At 35.0% G+C, this 23360-nt stretch overlaps 1 protein-coding gene across 3 annotated transcripts in view; it reads left to right on the forward strand.

Annotated features, from left to right (window-relative positions):
- Positions 1-23360, forward strand: part of PDS5A (PDS5 cohesin associated factor A) — a 132664-nt gene that overhangs the window by 73051 nt on the left and 36253 nt on the right. For all 3 annotated transcript variants that reach the window (XM_031027023.2, XM_031027021.2, XM_006732321.3), the window contains exons 17-23: positions 4212-4327; positions 12583-12688; positions 14463-14623; positions 18356-18479; positions 19291-19449; positions 21881-21949; positions 23097-23233. In XM_031027023.2, the coding sequence (XP_030882883.1) occupies positions 4212-4327; positions 12583-12688; positions 14463-14623; positions 18356-18479; positions 19291-19449; positions 21881-21949; positions 23097-23233 (872 nt within the window). The remainder of the gene's footprint in view (positions 1-4211; positions 4328-12582; positions 12689-14462; positions 14624-18355; positions 18480-19290; positions 19450-21880; positions 21950-23096; positions 23234-23360) is intronic.

The following is a 23360-nucleotide window of genomic DNA, read 5'->3' on the forward strand; positions in this document are numbered from 1 at the left end:
TGTATCTTCTGAAGGCCAAACTTTGGGTTGTCCCTTGATCAAGTCTACACCATTATAGTTCACTGCGTAATTTAGTAAATTGTATTATACATGGTCTCTCACTGCGGTTGCAGTTTAGATGACAAAGGCAGGCAAATATCTCAATAGAGAATACGGGGTGGTAAGTATTCTGATAGAATCATGCACTTTGGTAACACAAAGGAACAGCAGCCGTCCCAGGCAGGGGTGGAAATGGGAATAGCTTATTCTAGAATAAGGGATTCCTGAATCGAATCTTAAAGGATGAGTAGGGATTAGACCACCACATCAAGAATGACTCCTGTATTTCTAGTTTGAGTGATTGGTTATCAGAGAAGATGTTTGAAGGGTAGGAGAAGATAACGATGTGTGGCCTCGCAGCAGTTGTGTTTAGAAGTCTGAAATTTAAGGCTGGTTCATATATATTAGCATAGGTATAGTTCCTGGAGGAGGTAGGGAGGAAAAGAACGAAAGGGGAGAGAGATGCTAACTTATGTTATGCTATTTAGTAACAGTCATCAAGTGCTTCCTGTTTTCTTTTCATTTAACCTTTCTATGGTTCAGTGAGAATGATACAAGATGTGATGTGATTTATAGTAAGAAATACATATTGGGTCTTTGTCCCCCATTTCTGGCACAGGACTAAAACTCATCCTAAGTGCTGAGAGCTGCAACGGTGTCTTTTGTTATGTTAATGAGGTGCCTTTGGGAGCTCAGCTAAGGGTGGGGAATGGTTCCCTGTGTAGCCAATCACATGATTAGTGGATTGGAACTGTCAATCCTACCCTCTGACATCAGAGAAGGGGAGAGGGGCTGGAAATTGAGTTCAGTCACCAGTTGCCAATGATTTGATCATCAAACCCATGTAATGAAGCCTCCATTAAAGACTTAAAAAAGACAAGATTCAGAGAGGCTTCCGGGTCGGTGGGCATGTGGAGATTTGGGGTGAGGGGCAGGCTCACAGAGGGAATGGGAGTTCCCTGTCCTTGCCACATACCTTGCCCTATGTATCTCTTCCATCTGGCTGTTCTTAGATCTGTATCCTTTTATAATAAACCAGTAATCTGGTAAGTAAATTTTGCTCTGAATTCTGGGAGTTGCTCTAGCAAGTTCATCAGACCCAAGGAAGGAGGGGGTCGTGGGAATCTAGATTTACAGGCGGTTGGTCAGGAGTATAGGTAACAACCTGGGCTTACAACTGATGTCTGGAGGTTTGGGGGGAAACAGTCTCTTAAGACTGAACTCTTAACCTGTGGGAACTGATGCTACCTCGGGGTAGACAGTGTCAGAATTGAGCTGAATTGTAACATCCTGCTGGTGTCCAGAGAATTGCTTATTGGTGGGGGAAACCCACCACACACACACACACGAACCAAAAACAACAGATCACTGTAACATGAAAGTTAAACCTTTAGAAACTGCTTCTTGTGAGAAATTGTTTTATCTAGTTTACTGTTTCCAGCTACAAAAAATATTGATAATGTTAAATCCTCTTAGGAGACATTTTGATTAGGAAAACAACAGAAGTATATGAGAGGGAACACTGTATGTGAAAGAATACTATTTTTTTTAACAAATGTTTTTATTGTCAAAATGAGAAAGGAAAAAATGTATGAAGAACAAAGGATATATAGATGCAGAATTTTTAAGCTATTTATTTTTGTAATAACAAAATTAATAAATTATAAGCATGTTAAAATAGGGATTGGGGCACCTGGGTGGCTCAGCCGGTTAAGCTTCGGCTCAGGTCATAGTCTCAGAGTCCTGGGATAGAGCCCTACCTTTAGCTCCTTGCTCAGTGGGGAGTCTGCTTATCTCCCTGCCCCTCCCCCCACTTGTTCTCACACGCATGCGTTCTCAGAATCTTTTTTTTTTAGATTTTATTTATTTGACAGACACAGCGAGAGAGGGGGGACCCCACGTAGGGGGGAGTGGAGAGGGAGAGGGAGAAGCAGGCTTCCCGCAGAGCAGGCAGCCTGATGCAGGGCTCGATCCCAGAACCCTGGGATCATGACCTGAGCCGAAGGCAGATGCTTAACGACTGAGCCACCCAGGCGCCCCTCAAATAAAATCTTTAAAAAAAAAAAAAAGTAGGGACTATTTCTTTATTTCCTTGATACTCCATAAGGGTGCTTAATATACTAAACAATTTATGTAATTAGTAAATATCAGTAGTAGTATGAATCTACAGTGTTACCATAGTTGATGAGAAATTTTGGAAATACTGTCAGGGATGCAGAAAGAATTTTCTTTTTTCTTTCTGCTGTCATTTCCTAAAAGGATTACAAATGATTACTTCTGTTTGAAGCTTTGTCAACTACTTTTCAGTTATAAAATTTCTTGTTTATGCGTTGGAAGTATGTGTGGGTATTTTTTTTTCTTGTGTAAAAAAAATAAGGAAACTGTTGACTTGTTGCTACAAACTAATTAGTTGGTTTTTGTTGTCACAAACTAATTTGGCTTGCTGCTAATCCCCAGTATCACTTAAGAATCTTATCACATGTAGTTGTTATGAGAGAGTACCTAGATATTGCATACATAAAATATTGTTATGAGGGATTACCTAAATGTAAGGTTATATTGGAATACAAAAACGTCAGGTTTTAAAAGTTAATTGTGTTGGGTGCCTGGGTGGTTCAATTGCGTAAGCATCTGACTCTTGATCTCAGTTCAGGTCTTGATCTCAGGGTCATGAGTTCAAGCCCCATGTTGGGCTCCACGATGGGCATGGAGCCTACTTTAAAATAAAAGTTCATTGTGTCTAGTGTTACTGTTTATGTACATAGGTGTATTTTATATTGTTATTACTGATTAGATAATTTTGAATTATTTTTCCCTTTAACATTTCCTTTATTTTTTTCTACTGTAACTGTCTCTCCTAATGCCTAGTTTTTCCTTTTTTAGTAATCTATTCCAAAGTACTGACTGTATAGTTTGTCTAGCAATTTTCCAATAGATTTATTTGTTAATAAATGATCACTGACTTTATCTTAGGTTAAAGCAACTAAATTTTATACTAGGGATAGAAAAAATCCCCTTTTGGGGAGACCTGCACAAAATAGATTTGATTTCAAAAGATAGTAACGTACTTAAATTCAGATTTAAAATGTATATCTATTGGTTAGAGCAAAGTATGTAAGGACTGAGCACTGACTAAAATACTTTTATTTTCTTAAATGCTAAAATTTTGCTCAGTTAATTACAGCTTGCAAAATAAATCAGGCATCTCTTAATGACTAAGAAGTTTTCCTGAGACACTCTATTAACAGACATGGATGGTATCTAATTTAATATTGGTTTTATAATTAATATGTGTCAGGATGTCACTGAAACTACAGTAGAAATTTTTTCCTTTTTCCCTTGTCCCTCTGAACATATAATGTTTTTTTTCTTTTTTTTTATGGAAAGAGTACATAAAATGACTATTATTTGTTATTGCTTTATAGTTTGGAAAGCACTTTTAATGTGCTTTATCTTATCAGCCAAGATTTACATTTACTCATCACAGATATTCAATTAAAAGCATTGTTATTAAACTTCTTTCCCTAATGCCCAGCATTTTGTAAATTTAACCTTTTCTTTGGGAGAATTAGGTTCTATAATCATTAAGTCCTAATATGTTCTTTAGAAATTCCATCAATAATGTGTTTTCCTTGTAGGAGATATTTGATGTAGTACAACTGTGTTTGAAATCAGCTATGTTCTTCCAGAACTAAAAAAAACTTTATAATTACATACTTACGAATCTTCCCCTCTTTAAAAAAACAAATCATTAACTGAAATAAAACAAAATATTATGACATTATTATGAAATTAATAAACATTATGTTATTAGTTTGAAATAAATTTTGAAATAAACTAAGACATACCCATGAAAGTTTAAATTTTTAACTTTTTGGAAGTAGAGCATTAAAAAAGATTGTTTACTAATCAATAACTTCATGGGAGAAATACGAGACAGAAGGCATAAATTATACTGTGTCATCCCCTTTCTGTTCCCCACAGTCCAGATTTTGTTTTGATTACTTAATGAGTATACAATTTTAGTCAGGATCTAAAGCAGAAATTTAGTCAGGTCTAAAGCAGATTCTGCTGGTTTTGAATCTTTAAATGCTTTTGATACCTATAATTATTTTTATTTTGAAAAATATGAAAGTAAATCATACTTACGGTAAAATCTTTCCTTTCTATAGAGAGAAATAGCTCGAAAACTTGCAAATCCTAAGCAGCCAACAAATCCTTTTCTAGAGATGGTCAAATTTCTGTTGGAAAGAATTGCACCTGTGCACATTGATTCAGAAGCCATAAGGTAAGCTAGGAAATATATTCACTGAAAAATAGAATATAATCTGAAACCACAGTGCTGTAAGTTTAAATTCTGGGTCCCTAAGAAAACCTAAAAAGGTTCCCTGTATACCTTTTTAATGGCAGAAGGATGTATCATTGAAGTTGAAAGAAGGGCCAGCTTGTTTTCTAGTCTTTGGTTTACTTCAGTGCTTTTTATTTTTTTAAGGGTTCTTGTGTTTTATCTTTAGCCTATATGTGCTCATTAAAGAAATTAAGAATATTAAGAATGGAGGGTGCCTGGGTGGCTCAGTTGGTTAAGCGACTGCCTTGGGCTCAGGTCATGATCCTGGAGTCCCTGGATCGAGTCCCGCCTCGGGCTTCCTGCTCGGCAGAGAGTCTGCTTCATCCTCCGACCCTATCCCCTCTCAGGTGTTCTCTCTCTCTCATTCTCTCTCTCTCAAATAAATAAATAAAATATTTTAAAAAAAAAAAAAGAATATTAAGAATGGAGAAAGAAGAAAATTTTACATCTATAGGCTATCAATCAGTTTTTGAGTTATCTTAACCATTTTGATGGCCACACAACATTCCTTTAGTATATATCACTGTTTACTTGAGATATGTGGAAACAGAATAGTATTTTGAAAAGAGCACAAGTTGCCCTTAGACTAATCTGGTTTCACAACCTGTGTCTACTACGTACCAGTTTTGTGGCTTTGAAAGAAGCCCAGTAATTTATCTGAGTTTTTCATTTTATTTTTAACTTCAGTATATGTGTCATATCTCCCTGTTGGATGATTGTGAGAATTAGAACACATAAAACTAAGTAGCCTGGTCTAGTAGATAAGCTATATGTCTTCCTTTTCATATTGGGTTATTACATAGCACTTACTGGTTCTCTCTCTCTCTCTCAGTTTGGTTTGGTTTGGTTTAAACAGCCTTGGATTAGGAGAGCTGGTTCTAGCTAGTTACTTCACCATATGTGAACTACTGCTTTGGTTGTATTGAAATGCCAGTTGTATTGATTTTCTAGGGCTGTCATAACAAAATACCACAGACTGGGTGACTTAAACAACAGAAATTAATTTTCTCACAGTTTTGGAGGCTAGAAGTCCAAGATAGAGGTGGCAGCAAGTTTGATTTCTTCCGAAGCCTCTCTACTTGACTTGCAGATGGCCTCCTTCTCGCTGTCTCTTCACAAGGTCTCACATTGTCTGTGTCCTAATCTTCTCTTCATATAAGGACAATAGTCATATTGGATAATGTCCCACACATTTCACCTCATTTTACCTTAATTATCTCCTTTAAGGCCCTCATTTCAAGTACAGTCGCATCACGTACTGGAGGTTAGACTTCAACATATGAATTTGGGGTATGCAATTCAGCTAATAACAGCGATGTTTGTCTTTTTCCTTTTTGACTAAGAATTCCTTTTTCTTTAATTTCCTTATTTGCAAATAAGAAAACTAAGGTTTTCAAAGAGTAAATGGTTTGTTCACAGCTGGGTAATGGCAAAAACCATAGATTGATTGATTGATTTTTCCAAAGGATGGCAGTAATTTTTAATTCTTTTTATTTGTGTATACTTCAAACACAATGTTACATTAATTTCAGGTATACAACATAGTGATTCAACATCTCTAATGCTGTGGCTCACCACAAATATAGCTCCAGTGTGTCACCATACAGTGATACTACAATATCATGAACTATATTCCCTATGCTGTACCTTTTATTCCCATGACTTATTCCATAACTAGAAGCCAGTATCTCCCACTCCTCTTCATTCATTTTGCCTATCCCTCCATCCCTCTTCCCTCTGGCAACCATCAGTTCTCTGTATCTATAGGTCTGATTCTGCTTTTTGTTTGTTTATTCATTTTTCTTAGATTCCACATATGAGTAGATCATATGGCATTTGTCTTTCTCAGTCTGACTTATTTCACTTAGCGTAATACCCTGTAGGTCCATCATGTTGTTGCAAATGACAAGAGTTCATCCCTTTTTATGGCTGCATAATATTCGTGTGTATGTGTGTACTGCATCTTCTTTATCCATTCATCTATCAGTGGACACTTAGGTTGTTTCTATGTCTTGACTGTTATAAATAATGCTGCAGTAAACAAAGGGGTGCATATATCTTTTCAAATTAGTGTTTTCATTTTCTTTGGGTAAATACGCAGTAGTTTAATTATTGGATCATATGGTGTTTCTATATTTAATTTTTTGAGGAACCTCCATACTGTTTTCCACAGTGGCCATATCATTTATATTCCCACCAGATTTATTATTTTTGATGTCAGTGTCCTTTGCTCTATGCCATTTAATTCTAATGAGGTAAATCAAGGATATAGTACATGTAGTAGTACTCTTGCCTTTGCATATTGACTTTGAAAGAGACCTATAATGGCATTTGCTGTTTGTTTCCATGAAGCTTCATAGGGTTTCATTACTTTAGTAAATTATATAAGCTAGTGGTTGATCTCCAGTCTAAAAGACCAAAAACTCAATTTTTTCAGTAACATCATAGGTGTTAAGGCTCAGAGAAATGAACCTATGGTTAGGGTTTCTGAGAGACTAATTGTATGCAAAATTCCAATTTATTAATTTTAATGAGAAATATGTATGTCATATAATATTCTTTCTGTATAATCACCTCTTCATGGACTATTAAATTACACATAGAGGGTTTATTTATTCATGTAACATACATTTAATGGAGCAGTTTGTAAAATACATTGGGTAACTGGAGAAGGTTCGTTATATAACCCAAATTGTGTGGGATGGATTTGTTGTTAGGGAAGGCTCTGAAATAGATCACACATAAATGGGTAATGGAAGATGAGTAGGAATTATGGAGGGTGGCCAGGTGAAGACTGCAGGGGGAGAGCAGCCCAGGCCACTAGCCCTGTGTCCTGGGGTAAATTATTTAAGCTGCTCTGAGCTTTAATGTCCTTATGTTTAAAATAAGAATAATACATTACAATAACAACTGGAATTGTTGAGAGGCTTAAATGACATGGATATATAAAACACTTAGCACAATGCCTCACACATAGTAATTACCGAATGAACATTAGTAGCTATTCTAGGAAGAAAAGATAGACAAAACAGGGTGCCTGGGTGGCTCAGTCGTTAAGCGTCTGCCTTCGGCTTGGGTCATGGTCCCAGGGTCCTGGGATCGAGTCCCGCATCAGGCACCCTGCCTGGCGGGAAGCCTGTTTGTCCCTCTCCCACTCCCCCTGCTTGTGTTCTGCTTTCGCTATCTCTGTCTCTGTCAAATAAATAAATAAAATCTTAAAAAAAAAAAAAAAAGACAAAACAAAGGCAGAAGGAATCAAGAAGTAGTTAGAAAATTGCATGTACTTTAACCATAATGAAGGATTTTGGAAGAAAGGAATGAGGATAGTAGAAAATCATCCTAAATATAACCAATTTTTCTTTAGTATATTTTCTCCAGACTTGTGTTTTTACAAATACACATATGCATGTTTCAGTTAGTTACTTGTCTTTAGATAGTGGTCGAAAGTGAAGTAATGATTATAATAATGGTTGAAACCTCGGGGAGAGGGTAAAATTTAAAAAGAAAAGGGTGAGGACTGAATCCTAAGGAAAATTAAGAGGCTGCCAGACGATAAGGAATTCATTGAATTCTTAAAAATTCTAACAATGTGGTATGGTGACAGATCATAACTAGACTTATTGTGGTGACCATTTCATAATGTTTATAAATACCAAATCACTATGCTCTATACCTGAAACTAACATAATATCATATGACAATTCTTCAGTTAAAAAAATTTTTTTAGGGAGACATGGTCAAAAGTGAAAGGAAAATCGGGAAAGAGTGATAACAGAGAAGAGGGACTAAAAAGTGGGGGGTCAGATGCTACCCAGAAGGAAAATAGATAGTAAAAAGCATCCATTGGACTTAGAAAAGGGAGAAACATCACAATGGCCAGAATAGTTTCTTTGGGGTAGCAAGGGCAAACCCACATGACCCAACTATTGAGAAGAGCTTAGGATAGTCCTTCTCAAATACACATCATGATACACAGAGAAAATGATAATATTTGAGCAGAGAAGACTGCCCAAGCCCAAGAGGTGACTGGCCTAGCTCAACAGGATCCCAGTAGGTTCCACTCAGCAACCTTTGGGTATGAGAAAATCAAAGGGGATAAATACCTTGTCACACTTTGAAACTCTGCTTTAGGAGATAAATTGAGATGTGGGACAGCCACTGTGGACAGTTTAGCTATAAAAAGTAAAGGAGAAAAATGAGATGATGGGAAGAGAGTAAACTTGAAGAAGGGTCTTCTGTTGTTTTTAATGAAGGAATTTTGAATATTGAAATACCTTTGAGGGGTACTAATAGAAAAGAAGAGAGGTTGAAGGGGAATAGAATTAAGATAGTGCAACATCCCTAAAGAAGAGGAATAGAAAGAAGGAAATCTTCCCCTATGACATGAAAAAATAATAGATACAAATGAGAGGAAGTTAGAAGGTAGGGTATTGAACATTAGTTTTCACTCAAGGCCTCCATTATTCTCTATTAGGTTAAAAGTAAAGTAGGTAGTCTGCTCAGTGGAAGGATTTAGACCTGAGATAGAATGGTGAAGATTTGTATCCATTGTTACACAGCATGGAAGAGAAAGAGACACATAGAAGACTTCCCAAGCAGTTTTCAACGTGTACTTGAATTGGTAATAATCTTTTGCTGCATGATACCCCTGTGAAGTATATGGTGTATGTATTATTTCTCTCATTTAGAAATGAAAGTACTTTTATAAGAGGAAGGACTACAATCCTGGTTTCAAGACTTGGGTCTTTTTCTTATAGCTCGACTCATAATGGTGATGTACCCACATTATAAATGAAAAAGATTATGTCTGTCTTGTTTTGCACTATACTTTCAGGACAGACCCTAAGACTTCGTACATAATAGGTAGTCATTAAATACTTATTAAGTAAATGTATGGATGACCTCTTGCAAATAATTAGATACATTTATAAATTTTTTCAAACACATTTATAATCTTGTTAAATTAATGTATCATTTTATAGGATTTCCTCCTAATAGAAAGCTTAATTCAGAATATTTTTCTCAAATTGAAAATAACTTTTTAAAAAATATATAATGTCAGAGCTAAAACTTCTAAAACAAAATATGGAGTGAGCAAAATATCTTAAATGGGACATAAAAAGCACAAACAATGAAAGAAAATTAAATAATTTTTCCTTTTTGCAAGACATCATTATGAGAAAGAAAAGTCAAGCTACAGACTGGGAGAAAAGACTTGCAAAGCATATACCTGATAAAAGATTATATCCAGAATATAAAAAGTATTGTTACTACTCAGTAAGACAAAGTATAAAAATGAACAGAAGATTTGAACAGACTTCACCAAGTAAGATATACAAATAGAAAATAAGCACAGGAAAAGACAATGAACATTATTACTCATTAGGGAAATATAAATTCACATTACAATGAGAAATACCACTGCACAATCATTTGGCTAAAATTAAAGATTCTGTCCATACCAAGTGTTGATGCTGTAGGAGACAGTTTGTTATAACATTAAGTAGACATATAATATTACCATACAACTCAGGAATCCCAATACTACATATTGCCTACAAGAAAAAAAAACATAAATTGCCATAAAGATGTATATTTAATTGCTTATAGCAGCTTTATTTATATTTTTAAGCTAGAAATACCCTAACGTCCATCTATTGATAATTGGGTAATCATACTATGATATATCCATACAATATATACTTTTCAGCAGTAGAAAGGAATAAACTACTGATTCTACTCAACAACATGGAGGAATCTCAAAAGAATTATGTCACTTAAAAAATGTCAGACACAAATATATGAAATTCTAGAAATGGTAAAATTGTAGTGACAGAAACCAGATCAGTGATTGCCAGCATGGAAAAAGGAGATTGACGACACAGGGGACATAAGGCAATTTTTTGTGAGGAGATGGGAATGTTAGTGTGTGTGTGTGTGTGTGTCACGCATATGTATGGCTATAATCAAAAAGACAGATGAATTGGAGAAGATGCAAAAAAATTGTTACCTTCCTGTATTGCCAGTGGGAATGTAAAATGATGGAGCTGCTTTGGAAAACAGTTTGGCAGTTCCTCAAAAAGTTAAAACAGAGAGAGTTACTATAGCAACCCGTAATTCCACTCCTAAATATATGTCCAAGAGAAATGAAAATATATGTCCATACCTGTATATGAATGTTTATAGCAACATTATTCATAATAGCCAAAAAAGTGGAAACAACCCAAATGTCTGTCAGTTGATGAATGGATAAATTGTCTTATATACTGGAAGGTTATTCAGGATTAACGTGAATGAAATACTGATGCATACTACAACATGGATGAACCTTAAGAACAGTTTGCTAAGTGAAAGGAGTCACAGAAGGCCATATATTGTATGATTTTATTTATATGAAATATTCAGAATAGGGAAATCTATAACAGGAGAAAGTAGATTAATAGATTACTAGGGCTAGAGGAGGTGCAAGTGAATAGCAGTGACTTGGAAAGGGGTCTTTTTGGGGACGGGGAGAAATCTAAAATTAGATTGTGGTAATGGTTTTACAGCCCTGTGAATCTACACTAAAAACCATTGAATTACACATTTTAAATATGTGAATTATATGATATATAAATTATATTTCAGGCTACTGTTTACACACACCCCTAATTTGTTTTCTCAAAAAAAAAAAAGTTGTTTTTTTAAATCAATTGAAGATACTAAGGTTTTTAAATTATTGTGTTGTTAGAAAGAAAAGTACTAAAAGTGGTTTAAATTATATAGAAGATTGCATATGTGCATCTTATATATTTTGTACTTAAAATTTTTTTAATAATTTAAAATATGCATATTTTTCCAAAGGAAAAATTTTCACCTAAAATTTATCATTAGCTTCCATTTGTTAAATATTTGCTGTATACTAGGCCATTTGCTGTAATAATTTAATGTCCCTCAAAATAAGGTAGTATTATCTTCAGTTTACTGATGAGGAAGCAGTCTCAAAACCAAAAATCACATCTGTTTTTACTTAAAATAGTATCATCTTGCTACATAGACTGATTTTTATTGACCAAGTAATACTCCATTTTGTGGTGGTTAGGTATGTTTGAAAAATTAATTCCATAATGTTGGACAATTAAATGGTTTTTTAAATATTTAAATTCTAGTTAACATACAGTACAGTATTGGTTTCAGAAATAGAATTTAGTGATTCATCACTTATATACAACATCTGGTGTTCATCACAGTAAGTGCCCTCCTTAATACCCATCACCTATCTAGCCCATCCCCCATCCCCCTCCCTCATCAGCCCTCAGTTTGTTCTTTATTGTTAAGAGTCTCTTACGGTTTGTTTCCCTCTCTCTTTTTCTTTTCTTTCTTTCTTTTCCTTTCCCATATGTTTGTCTGTTTTGTTTCTTAAATTCTATATATGAGTGAAATCATACGGTATTTGTCTTTCTCTGATTTATTTCACTTATAATACACTCTAGTTCTGTCCACATCATTACAAATGGCAAGATTTCATTCTTTTTGATGGCTGAGTAATATTCTATTGTATATATGTACCACCTCTTCTTTATCCGTTCATCAGTCAATGGACATTTGGGCTCTCTCCACAGTTTGGCTCTTGTTGATAAGGCTGCTTATAAACATCAGGGTGCATGTGTCCCTTAGAATCTGTATTTTTGTAATTAAGCGGGTTTTTAATTGATGAATCTATTTATGAATATAACATGCTTTTGATGAACTGCTTTGCTATGAGTTTCTAGGAATGTAATTACTGATTCAGTAAATTAATTATCAGGGATTAATTTAAACATCTTTGTCCATGTTTTTGTTAACTATTAGCTTTTTGCTTTGAGTGAATTGCCATTTGTCCATTTAGCAGCTGCCCTCTCTTGTTTTTCCTAAGATTGTAAATGATATCTTTATACATAGAAATCAATAGTAAATTATATTTCCAGTATGTGTCGTTTAATTTTAGTTTTGTTGTTTTTCAGTAGAGTTACACATGGAGTTTGGTCGGTGGTATAGGGAGATAAACTAAAAAATATCTCAGCTGTCAAATAAGGAGCAAAGTTTAAAAAAAGTTTTTTCTCCATGAACATATTTGTATCTGATGTTTAGATTCTGTATGTGTTCTGCCACAGTGCAGTTAGGATACAGTTACTAATCTACTAAGGTTACTAATTGAGATTTTCTCGTTTTAATAGTGCACTGGTAAAACTGATGAATAAATCAATAGAGGGGACAGCAGATGATGAAGAGGAGGGTGTAAGTCCAGATACAGCTATTCGTTCAGGACTTGAACTTCTTAAGGTACTTTTGAGATAATTTTGTCTCCATGCATTTCCACAGTTTTAATTTGAACTCCCATAAGGATATGTAAGAGTTGGACTTTATTTCACTGGAAAGTATTTGAAAGATTAAACATTTGTGGTAGAAATCACAGTTTATAAAAAATAATGTGTGTTTTTACATTACAATAATGTAATTGTTTTACATTATAAAATAATAATGTTTTGGGGGTTTGCGGTTTCATCATTTGCGTGCCTGTATTTAATAATATGTGCTTGTACCAGTATGTTCTAAATGATCTAGTCTTACCTTTCATCTGGAGCAGTAGGATTGCTCACAGGAATTACATAATAATAGCATCTGTCTGATCAGGGAATTTTTAAACAATTGCTAATCATATTTATATTCTTATGCCAAAGAATTCAGAGAATAGAGCAATTAGTTAAGAGCCAGGTCAGACAAGACTTTATGGATAAGATATGACTTAATCTAGGGGAAACACAGCATCATCAAAGAAGATAATTCTTGGCATATTTTAGGAATTGTTGGAGTCTAGCCTAACCAGAGAAAAGGACTGCTTTGGGGAATAATGGGAGACAAAATTGGTTTTAGATTGTGGAATGCTGTTGGAGCAGAAAGGTATTATCGGGGTCTTTCATTCTGGCTTTTAATATGATAACAGCACTTGACAGAGCTTTCATCAGATGGAGTAAAGAGGAAAGGAAATTGAAGGCAAAAAATGTTTAGATCATTACAATATATAAACTAAGGGAGAAGAGACAAATCAATGCAGTGGACGTGAGAAAGAAAACAGTGATGGGATTGTACTAGAATGGTCTTAAATATGATTTCATGGAAATAATTGATATGATGCTTCATAAGAAAGATTCTAATTATATTTTTAATAATGAGGTTATATTTTTAAGTAGTTTTAAGAGTGAAATCATCCTTAAGATAAACATTTTTAATAGGTTTTTTCAGTTTTTCAAATTTGATTCTCCTTTTTTCTGTAAGTAAAACTTAATAAGGTTTTATATTATCAACTTATTTAACATGTCAACGTATTATCTAATTATCAACAAGAACCTAACCAAATGAGACAATCTCTTTACTTTATAACCCAGTAAATAAATGCTTATTGAATAAGTTAATGAAGACTACATACTCCATCCCCTGCCCCTCACTTCTCCACTTAGCCCTTATTACTGATATTATGCTAACTAAATTGTTCCCACTTCATAGAAAGTAAACTTTGTAGACATGTTGTGTCTAACTTGCTGTACATTCCTTTGGGATAGACTGGGACTTATGTAGGCATAAGTAAGGGAATAATTATTTATGTTTGTAATCATGATAAAAGTTCACAGTTATGGCTTGTTTATAGCTACACCCAGTGCACTTTTTGTGATGGATTCCACTTAAAATATCCCTTATAGAGTATCTTTTTGCCAGCGAAATAAAGCTGTGTTAACATTTTGTTCACTTCACAATATCACAGTCCATAAAAAAGGAGCCACGTTTTCTGCATTCCCAGTATCAGGATAGACTAAGAGGTGAAGAAGAAAATAGGGCAAGGGATATAAATCAACTCTCTTAAGGAATCTAATGCACGATATTTCTGCTAATGTCTGATTAAATGCAACAAATTGCAAAGGAGGCTATGAAATAAAATCTTCATTCTGTATAGCTAGCATATGCAGCCCAATATTTTGAATTGTATTTATAGTAGAAAATATTATCTTTTAATGGATTAAAACCATTGTCTATACTTCTAAAGCTGTATCTATTCCTCCAGGTTCTGTCTTTCACACATCCTACCTCGTTCCACTCTGCAGAGACATATGAGTCCCTGTTACAGTGCCTCAGAATGGAAGATGACAAGGTAGCAGAAGCTGCTATACAAATTTTTAGAAATACAGGCCACAAAATAGAAACAGACCTACCCCAGATACGATCGTGAGTATATTTTTTCTCATGGTAAACACAAAGTGGTTTTTGTTGTTGTTTTAACACAAGTTTTTTAAGTGTGGGAGCCATACAGTCCATTTTCCCTTTCATGGAGGAAGATAGGAGTGAGGAAAGAGAATTTTTACTTAGAAGCTACTTGTCTGGGGGCAACTGGGTGACTCAGTCTGTAGAGCATCCAGCTCTTGATCTCAGGGTCATGAGTTCAAGCCCCATGTGGGGCGTGGAGCCTACTTAAAAAAAAAGAAAAAAAAAGCTACTTTTCTGTATCCTTTGTTTTATCTTTACTCTGCCTCATTCTCCTCCTCCACCATTAAAAGAACAAACTGAAACTTTGTTTATAACAAGATTTTAAATATTAATATTAATAATCAAGAGTTTTCACAGAATTTCAAATTTATGGTTAATATATCTTCGTTATCTAAGTATGTTCATTTTTTTTTTCTCAGCTGGTTTAAATTCAATAGCTGACACATTCATGTCTCACCAAAGAATGGGATAATCAAGTAGTGTGCTTAATAGCGTATCTTATTAGTTGGTTGGTTGTTGGCAGTGGTGCTTTGATAATTTTGATCTCTCTCTCAAGATTACCTTTCCCCTTTCACCATAAGAATGAAATACATGTTGATATTTTTACTTTGGCATCTTAAAGAGGTTGCCTTAGGATCAAATTTGTGCTGAGAGTTTATATTTAGACAAAAGATGTGGGAGATGTCTTTTGGAAGAAAAACACATTGCTGATAGCTGTTGAATCAGATGTTCAGGGTATATGCAAATAGTTTTGGATATATCCAAATCAAACCAGTTTTTCCTTACCAGGTAATAATAGGATAAGAGAACTCCTGACTCCTAGTTTTTATTAAATTTGTGAGCTAATAGTTTAATTTGAGAAATAAGTCAATGTTTATTATACATTCTTTTCATTCTCATGTACTGGCTAATAATAAAGAATTACTACAGTCAGTCCCTGTTCTCAAGGAGTTTATAGTCGAGAGAGAATAATCTTTATATTTGTACATTGAAAGAAAAACCATTGACACAGTAGGATAAAGTTTCTGGTGAGTTTTTCAAGGTAGGAGAACCTTTTTTAAGGTAAAGGATTTATTCTTAAAGGAATTCTATCCAAAATGAAGCAGTGGAAAAATGGGGATAGATGGAATCATTAATTTTTGGACACAAGGAATAAAACCTCTTATTCTTTTTTTTTTTAAGATTTTATTTATTTATTTGACACAGAGCACAAGTAGGCAGAGCAGCAGGGAGAGGGAGAAGCAGGCTTTTGCTGAGCAGAGAGCCCAGCTCAGGGCTCCATCCCTGAGCCAAAAGCAGACATTTAACCGACTGAGCCACCCAGGCGCCCCAAAACCTCTTAAGACTAATTAGAAAAGGATGCCTGGGTGGCTCAGTCGGTTAAGCGTCTGCCTTCAGCTCAGGTCATGATCCCCGGGGTCCTGGGATCGAGCCCCACATCGGGCTCCCTGCTCGGCGGGAAGCCTGCTTCTCCCTCTCCCTCTCCCTGCCGCTCCCCCTGCTTGTGCTCTCTCTCTCATTAAAAAAAAATTTTTTTTAATCTTAAAAAAAAAAAAAAAAAGACTAGGAAGGAAGGAGAGAATCCTTGAAAAGCAGAGAAGCACAACAGTGCAGGCCTCAACAATAACCTTGATGGCATCATTAGATTATAGCACACTAGAATAACAAGGAAAAAGGTTAAAGTTGATTTATGTGTTGTCATTTCATTAGACTAAGAAGAATTAATAATATGTTTAACAACAATTTGATCAGTGCTGCGTCTCCCTTGTTACTTGTGTTATTTATAAGAACTGTTACTCTTAGGGCGCCTGGGTGGTTCAGTTGGTTGGGCGACTGCCTTCGGCTCAGGTCATGATCCTGGAGTCCCGGGATCGAGTCCCGCATCGGGCTCCCTGCTCAGCGGGGTGTCTGCTTCTCCCTCTGACCCTCTTCCCTCTCGTGCTCTCTGTCTCTCATTCTCTCTCTCAAATAAATAAATAAAATCTTAAAAAAAAAAGAACTGTTACTGGTAAATGAGTTTGTGAGAGAAAGAGTGCTCAGTTAAGGAGGCTGCTTGGGCATAGAAATCCCTAGCTTACCATTTTAAACCTGTGTACAAAGAAATGTGGCATACTCAGAAATGTCAAATCCACTTTATGCTGACTAGCATATGTTCCAGTTTTTTGGTTGAGGTGCATGACCTGGAATCTGGGGTACTTGCTCTTAATGTCTAGCCTCCTGTTTTCATGAGAGGACCCTTTTTCACCATTGTATTTGACACAACTGACTTTATAATCTATAAAATAGGACTTCTGCAGTAAATGAATGACAGCTATTTTTCCTTAAATTTTTTTTGCCTTAAATAGATTTTCTTCTGATTAAAAAAAATATGTGTATGTTCATTGTAAAAAACTGAAACTTTAGGATATATAAAGGAGAAAAAGAGTCACTATCAATACTTCGTAATTTTTAAGAGTATTTTATCTACTTGATGTATATACCTGTTCTTTTATAGGTTGATACACACATGCTGTTTTCTTCGTACAGTGTTTCCCATATCATCAACATTTAATGCTTAAGACTGTAATGTAGGACAATAAAGTACATATTGTCCTAAGGAAAGATTGTTTTACTTTGATCTTCAGTGTCAATTTGGAGGTTAAGTGCAGGGATCTTGGAACACATCTTCACATCCCAACCTCACCAAATACTAGCTCTGTCAGCTTAAGAAGCTTAAATAATATTTTTGTCCTTTAGTTTTCTTATCTGTTTAATATAACAGTCCTCTTTGTGTGACTGTGAGGATTAATTGACTTAATCCATGTAAAAACACTTAGAAAGGTGCTTGGCACAAGTACTCAATAATCGTTAGATGCTTTTATTACTCCTCTACCAATATATGTCTGTATCCTTGCATACTTTGTTTCACTGGTATCATCTCAACTTTTTAATAAAACTTGGCCTTTTGCTACTTTTTTTCCATGACTGCTTTAAAATAACTGAAGGGGATTGTGAAAGGGAAATGGAAAATTAGGAATATGTACTTAGAAGGTAGATATAAGAGTATGGCATGGGGCAAGTTTTAGATTATAAATTAAGGGTGGCTTGTTTATTTCTCCATATTCATGAGGTGGCTTTAAAACAGAAATTGTCTCCCGAAGTAGCCTTTTCCTTTTTTTCTTTTTTATTTATTTATTTATTTATGTGACAGAGAGAGACCGCGAAAGAGGGAACACAAGCAGGGGGAGTGGGAGAGGGAGAAGCAGGCTCTCTGCTGAGCCCAGAGCCCAATGGAGGGCTCGATCCCAGGACCCTGGGATCATGACCTGAGCCGAAGGCAGATGCTTAACGACTGAGCCACCCAGGTGCCCCCAGAAGTAGTTTTTCTTGAGACATTGTATTTCTTAGATTATAGTTGAGGACAGATAAAGAGCTTTAAATCTTTCTATAGATGAGGTAATTTTTAAGGGAGTCTCCTCGGGGTGCCCAGCTGGCTCAGTCGGTGCGGCACGCAAACTCTTGATATCAGCGTCATGGGAGTTCGAGCCCCACATTGGGTGTAGAGATTACTTAAATAAACTTAAAAAAATAATGAGAGGCTTCTCTACCAGCATACATCCAGACAGTTATGGGAAAGTAGGTAGAGGAGACAACCAAAAGAACTACTTGTGGTATATGGGCTTTTTTTTTAAACTATGATATTATTTTTTACAGGACCTTAATTCCCATTTTACATCAGAAAGCAAAGAGAGGTACTCCACACCAAGCAAAACAGGCTGTTCACTGTATACATGCCATATTCACAAATAAAGAAGTCCAGCTTGCACAGATTTTTGAGGTATATATAATATATAGGATGCGTTTATGGATGCGTTTATGTTGATTTTTATTTTTATGCTGTGTGGTTTGATGAAGATAGAAGGTAGATTTTTTTTGACTATATTTTAGTCTCACCCTCGTATATAAATTCTATGGGAGCAGGGGCTCTCTTTTTTTTAGCACTGTATTCATAGCCTTTAGTTCACATTATATGTTCAAATCCTACATACAGAAGAATATTTTGTGTGTTTGTGTTAGAACATTTTACTTAGTTTTAGCTTTATTGGCTCTGTGGTATGTATCCTCAGAAAGTAACTTTGAACTACCCAAAGTACCTGAAAACCCTACCTGAAAATTAGTCCTGTTTGCCTTTTCTTATGTGTGATCCTTGACCTGATTTCCACTGTTGGAAAGGTACTCCTGTTATTATAAATTGGATATAGTATCAGCAGAACCCAGTGAACACTTATTTATGGTCCATGGTCTTTAAAATGTCCCCATAGGGTAAGAAGTCCACCAACATAACAAGCCTATTATTGTAGATGGCTTGAAAATAATGCTGATTTGATGATGCAGAAATGTTCTTGTTTTTACTTCTGCCTTTTATGTGTGCTTTTTTTTTTTTTCCTGGATTCTTTCAATCTTACTGAATTTCAGTAGTTGAAATAAAAATTGAGTGTCTAATATGGCTGAAGCTACTTTTGATCATATTAGCACAGCTTTGTTTGGGCACAACAAACTCAGGAGGGTCAGGAACATTTACTGTTTCCATAGAATGTCTAGATATTTATAAAACAAAACTGGTAATTTTGACTGTTTTATTTTTATAGCCACTCAGTAGGAGTCTGAATGCTGATGTACCAGAACAACTTATAACTCCATTAGTTTCATTGGGCCACATTTCTATGTTAGCACCAGATCAATTTGCTTCCCCAATGAAATCTGTAGTAGCAAATTTTATTGTGAAAGATCTGCTAATGAATGACAGGGTAAGTTTCTAATTTAATTAAATTTAGAATAAGACTAAAACTATTTACATCTTTATCACAGAAACATTTCTGCTTCTCTATTTAATTTTCCTTTTAAATTATTGTGTTTTCTCTCCTTATTTACTTAAATTTCCAAATGACATCCTGACTTTATGTAGCTATTACCAGAACTTAACATTTAAGAAAGAAAAAATGAGAACATGAGATGGATGAATCATGAAGTAAAAAATATAAGTCAAATGCTATTATCCTAACATTTGAAGGACAATTTACTGGAGTGCTAGAATTTTATCAGATGTTGTTAAAAATATGAGTGGATTTGTATTTAACTAGTGTTTTGAAATATAATTACATTGCATTTTTGGCACTAGATGCACATTTTAGTTATTGAAGTGTGTGGGGTGGGTACACACACGTGTATGTGCATACATGCTAATTTATTAACTCTGGGCTGGAGCCTGGGAATATATAGCTTGAAAAGGCACGCCAAGTGATTCCTGAAACACACCTCTGATTAAGAATCACTACTTTACCAAGTAGATCTAAATTAAAAAGTTGTTGAATGAAGACAAATCTGTTTTACCTGCTGGATCATTGTGGATGACTTTCAATGAAGTGCTAATTTATCCAGCTTACCTATTCCTTCCACATGATCCAATAGTCTTTGGAACCTTCGATATCTAAACTTAAAAAGAAAGACATTTGCCAGTGCATTCCATCCTCTTTCCCTTCCCCCATTTGGATGTAATAGACAAGAATGGAAGAGCATGGCCAAAGTGTCATTTCCCACTCAACACATTCAGGCTGTTCTTTGCAGTACTGATAGATATGAATGGCAACAAATGTGAAATTTAAGACCCCTCTTAGATTGACTAGATTGTAGTTCACAAGGCTCTTTTTTGTTGCTGTTTGGTAAAATATGCCTAATATAAACGGCATTTTTGCCATTTTTAAGTGTCTATCACTTACATACACCAACATTCTTGTTTTTGTTGTTGGGTGGGTGTTTTTGTTTGATTTGGTTTTTTAAAAAATAAAAAGAAGTTTTATACCATGTATGCCTCCCGTATACATAGGAAATACCCAGGAAAGCCAAACAACTCTCTGAAATGACCCAAAGTACCACCTAAAATATGTACCCACATTTTTTGTGTAACTGTCACCACGATTTTCAGAACATTTTAATCTCAGAAACTCTGCATTCATTAACCAATAACTCCCATTGCTTCCTTCCCACAGCCTTTGGTAACACCTCTGTTGTACTTTGTTCTGACTTTGCATTTGCCTCTTCTAGATACCTCTTATCATACAATATTTGTCCTTTTGTTCCTGGCATATTTCACTTAGCATAATGACTTCAAGGTTCATTTGTGTTATGTATCAGAAGTTAATTCATTTAATGCCAGAATAATGTTGTATCTGTAGCCTACATTTTTTTTATTCATCTGTTAATGGACAGTTGTGTTTTTTCCCACCTTTTAACTTTTGTGAATAATGCTGATGTGAACATTTGTGACCCTGTTTTCAAATCTTTTCGATCTGTACCTCGGAGTGGAATTGCTAGGTCACATGGTCATTCTATGTTGTACTTTTTGAGGGACCACCCCACTGTTTTTCACAGTGGCTGTACCATTTTTGCATTCCTAACATCAATGCACAAGCCTTCCAGTTTTTGTCACATCTTTGCCAATGCTTCCTCTTTTCTGTGTTTTTGACAATGGCCATTCTAGTGGATGTGAAGTAGTATCTTGTGGTTTTGGTTTGTGTTTCTCTAATGACTAACAGTGTGAAGGTGTTTTTTTTTTCCCATATGCTTTTGGCCATTTGTGTATCTTCTTGGACATTCAAAGTCCTTTGCACACTTTTAATTGGGGTGTTTATTGTTGCTGAGTTGTAAGAATTCTTTATATATACTGAGTATTAAACCCTTGTCAGATATTTGCCAAATCAAAGATGATGAAGATATTCCCCTGTATCTTCTTTTAAGAGTTTTAATAGTTTTAGCTCTTAAATTAAGATCTTTGATTTATTTTTTTTGAGTTAATTTTTGTATATGATGTAAGGTAACAGTTCATCTTTTTTTTGCTTGTGGATATCTAGTTTTTCCAGCACCATTTGTTTGAAGTAATTGGCCTTAGCAACCTTGTTAAAAATCAGTTGACCATATATGTGAGGGTTTTCTGGGTTCTCTGTTTCATTCCATTGGTCTATATGCCTATACATGTCAGTGCCATCCATTTTGTCTTGATTACTATAAATTTGTAGTAAGTTTTGAAATCAAGAAGTTCACGTCCTCCAGCTTTGTTCTTTTTCAAGCTCTGGTGACTTTCCTATAGGTTTCCTAGAGCACTGCATTGTTCAGCATGAAAAACTTAATGAAGGAAACTTTAAAAAATCTTTCTAAGAGTTAAATATATTCAATTGTCTATAGTCAACAGGTGAGAAGAATGGAAAATTATGGTCTCCAGATGAAGAGGTTTCCCCTGAAGTACTAGCAAAGGTAAATTTGTGTAGGCCTTGATAACTTTTGTGTTGAAATAATGAACATTCATAGACACCCTTTTTCTTTAATCTGACAGCTAATAGTATTTTTAAATGAGGTACTTTATTTTTCAATCAAAAGTTGTTTCTCTCAAAGAAATTATAGTCCTCATTGAGTTATTTATATATAGATATGTCAGCATCTTCTGTAGAACTTCATGCCTGCTAAAATAATTTCAGTGAGGCTGTTTTACACAGAAATTGTTTGTAGGATGTCGATGCTCAGAAGCATCTCAGGTCTAGCCTAACTACCACTCTCTACAAAAATATGTATATTAACTTGGCAAAAACAGATAGCTGTCATCGAATTGGTAACTTTTGATAGGTACAAAATGTCTCTCAGTAAAACTAATTTTTAAAGTGGTAGTATTGGGGTTGAAGACAAGACTTGTTTTGTTACCATCTTCCTTGATAATCTGTTTCACCTTGTATAGCTTCCTAGTCTGTTCCATCAATTCTTTTTTCCAGATTGTCAATAAATATCGTAAATAATACCTAGATCCTTTGGCTAGTTCTTTCACATGTATTGGTAGCAATCTTTTGAGTATAAACCTCCAAGAAATTATGACCACAAATAATTATGGAATCTCCTAGTTTTTTTAATCAGGATAGACAGAATCAGACTTAGTGGTTTCTTCAAAGTAGTTTTTGCAGTACTATAAAAATATTAAAGTCTATCTAAATAGCTCATTTTAATCACTGTAATAGGTATAGTTTAAATAGTTATTTTTAAACGATATATTTTCAAATAATTTGAAAATTTTGGGCAACTGCAAAAAGCCTGGGTTCAGGAGCCAGACTTTGGGCAAGTTATCTAGCATAGTAATGTGTCTCTGCTGCCTTATCTATTGGAAATAAAAACACCTCCCTTGTAGGCTTGTTTGGAACATCAAATAAGTTAATACATGTACAGCTCTGGGAAAAGTGCCTATTATCGATTAAACAATAAATACTCTTACTGTTATTGTTACTATCCTACAGACTTGTTTAATAAAACATGTCCACCAGCAGTTAAGCAACCTCACTAATCTAATTGACATAAATTAATCTTCCCTTTAATTGGAATTTTAAGTTCCTTTTTTTTTTAGCATGTTAATATTTTATAGGTACAGGCAATTAAACTTCTGGTAAGGTGGCTGTTGGGTATGAAAAACAACCAGTCTAAATCTGCCAATTCAACTCTTCGATTATTATCAGCGATGTTGGTTAGTGAGGGTGACCTGACAGAGCAAAAGAGGATCAGGTGAGATCTTTCTTCCTTTCCAGTTTTTACAGCTCAAAATATTGGTAGAACTTACATAGGAATTATTTACCTAATTAATATTGCATGTTGTAATTGCACCATATGCTTTGGGATCAGATCTAATGTA

Source organism: Leptonychotes weddellii, chromosome 2 (assembly GCF_054177405.1).
Source record: "Leptonychotes weddellii isolate Sample4059 chromosome 2, ASM5417740v2, whole genome shotgun sequence".
Classification (NCBI taxonomy): Eukaryota; Metazoa; Chordata; class Mammalia; order Carnivora; family Phocidae; genus Leptonychotes; species Leptonychotes weddellii.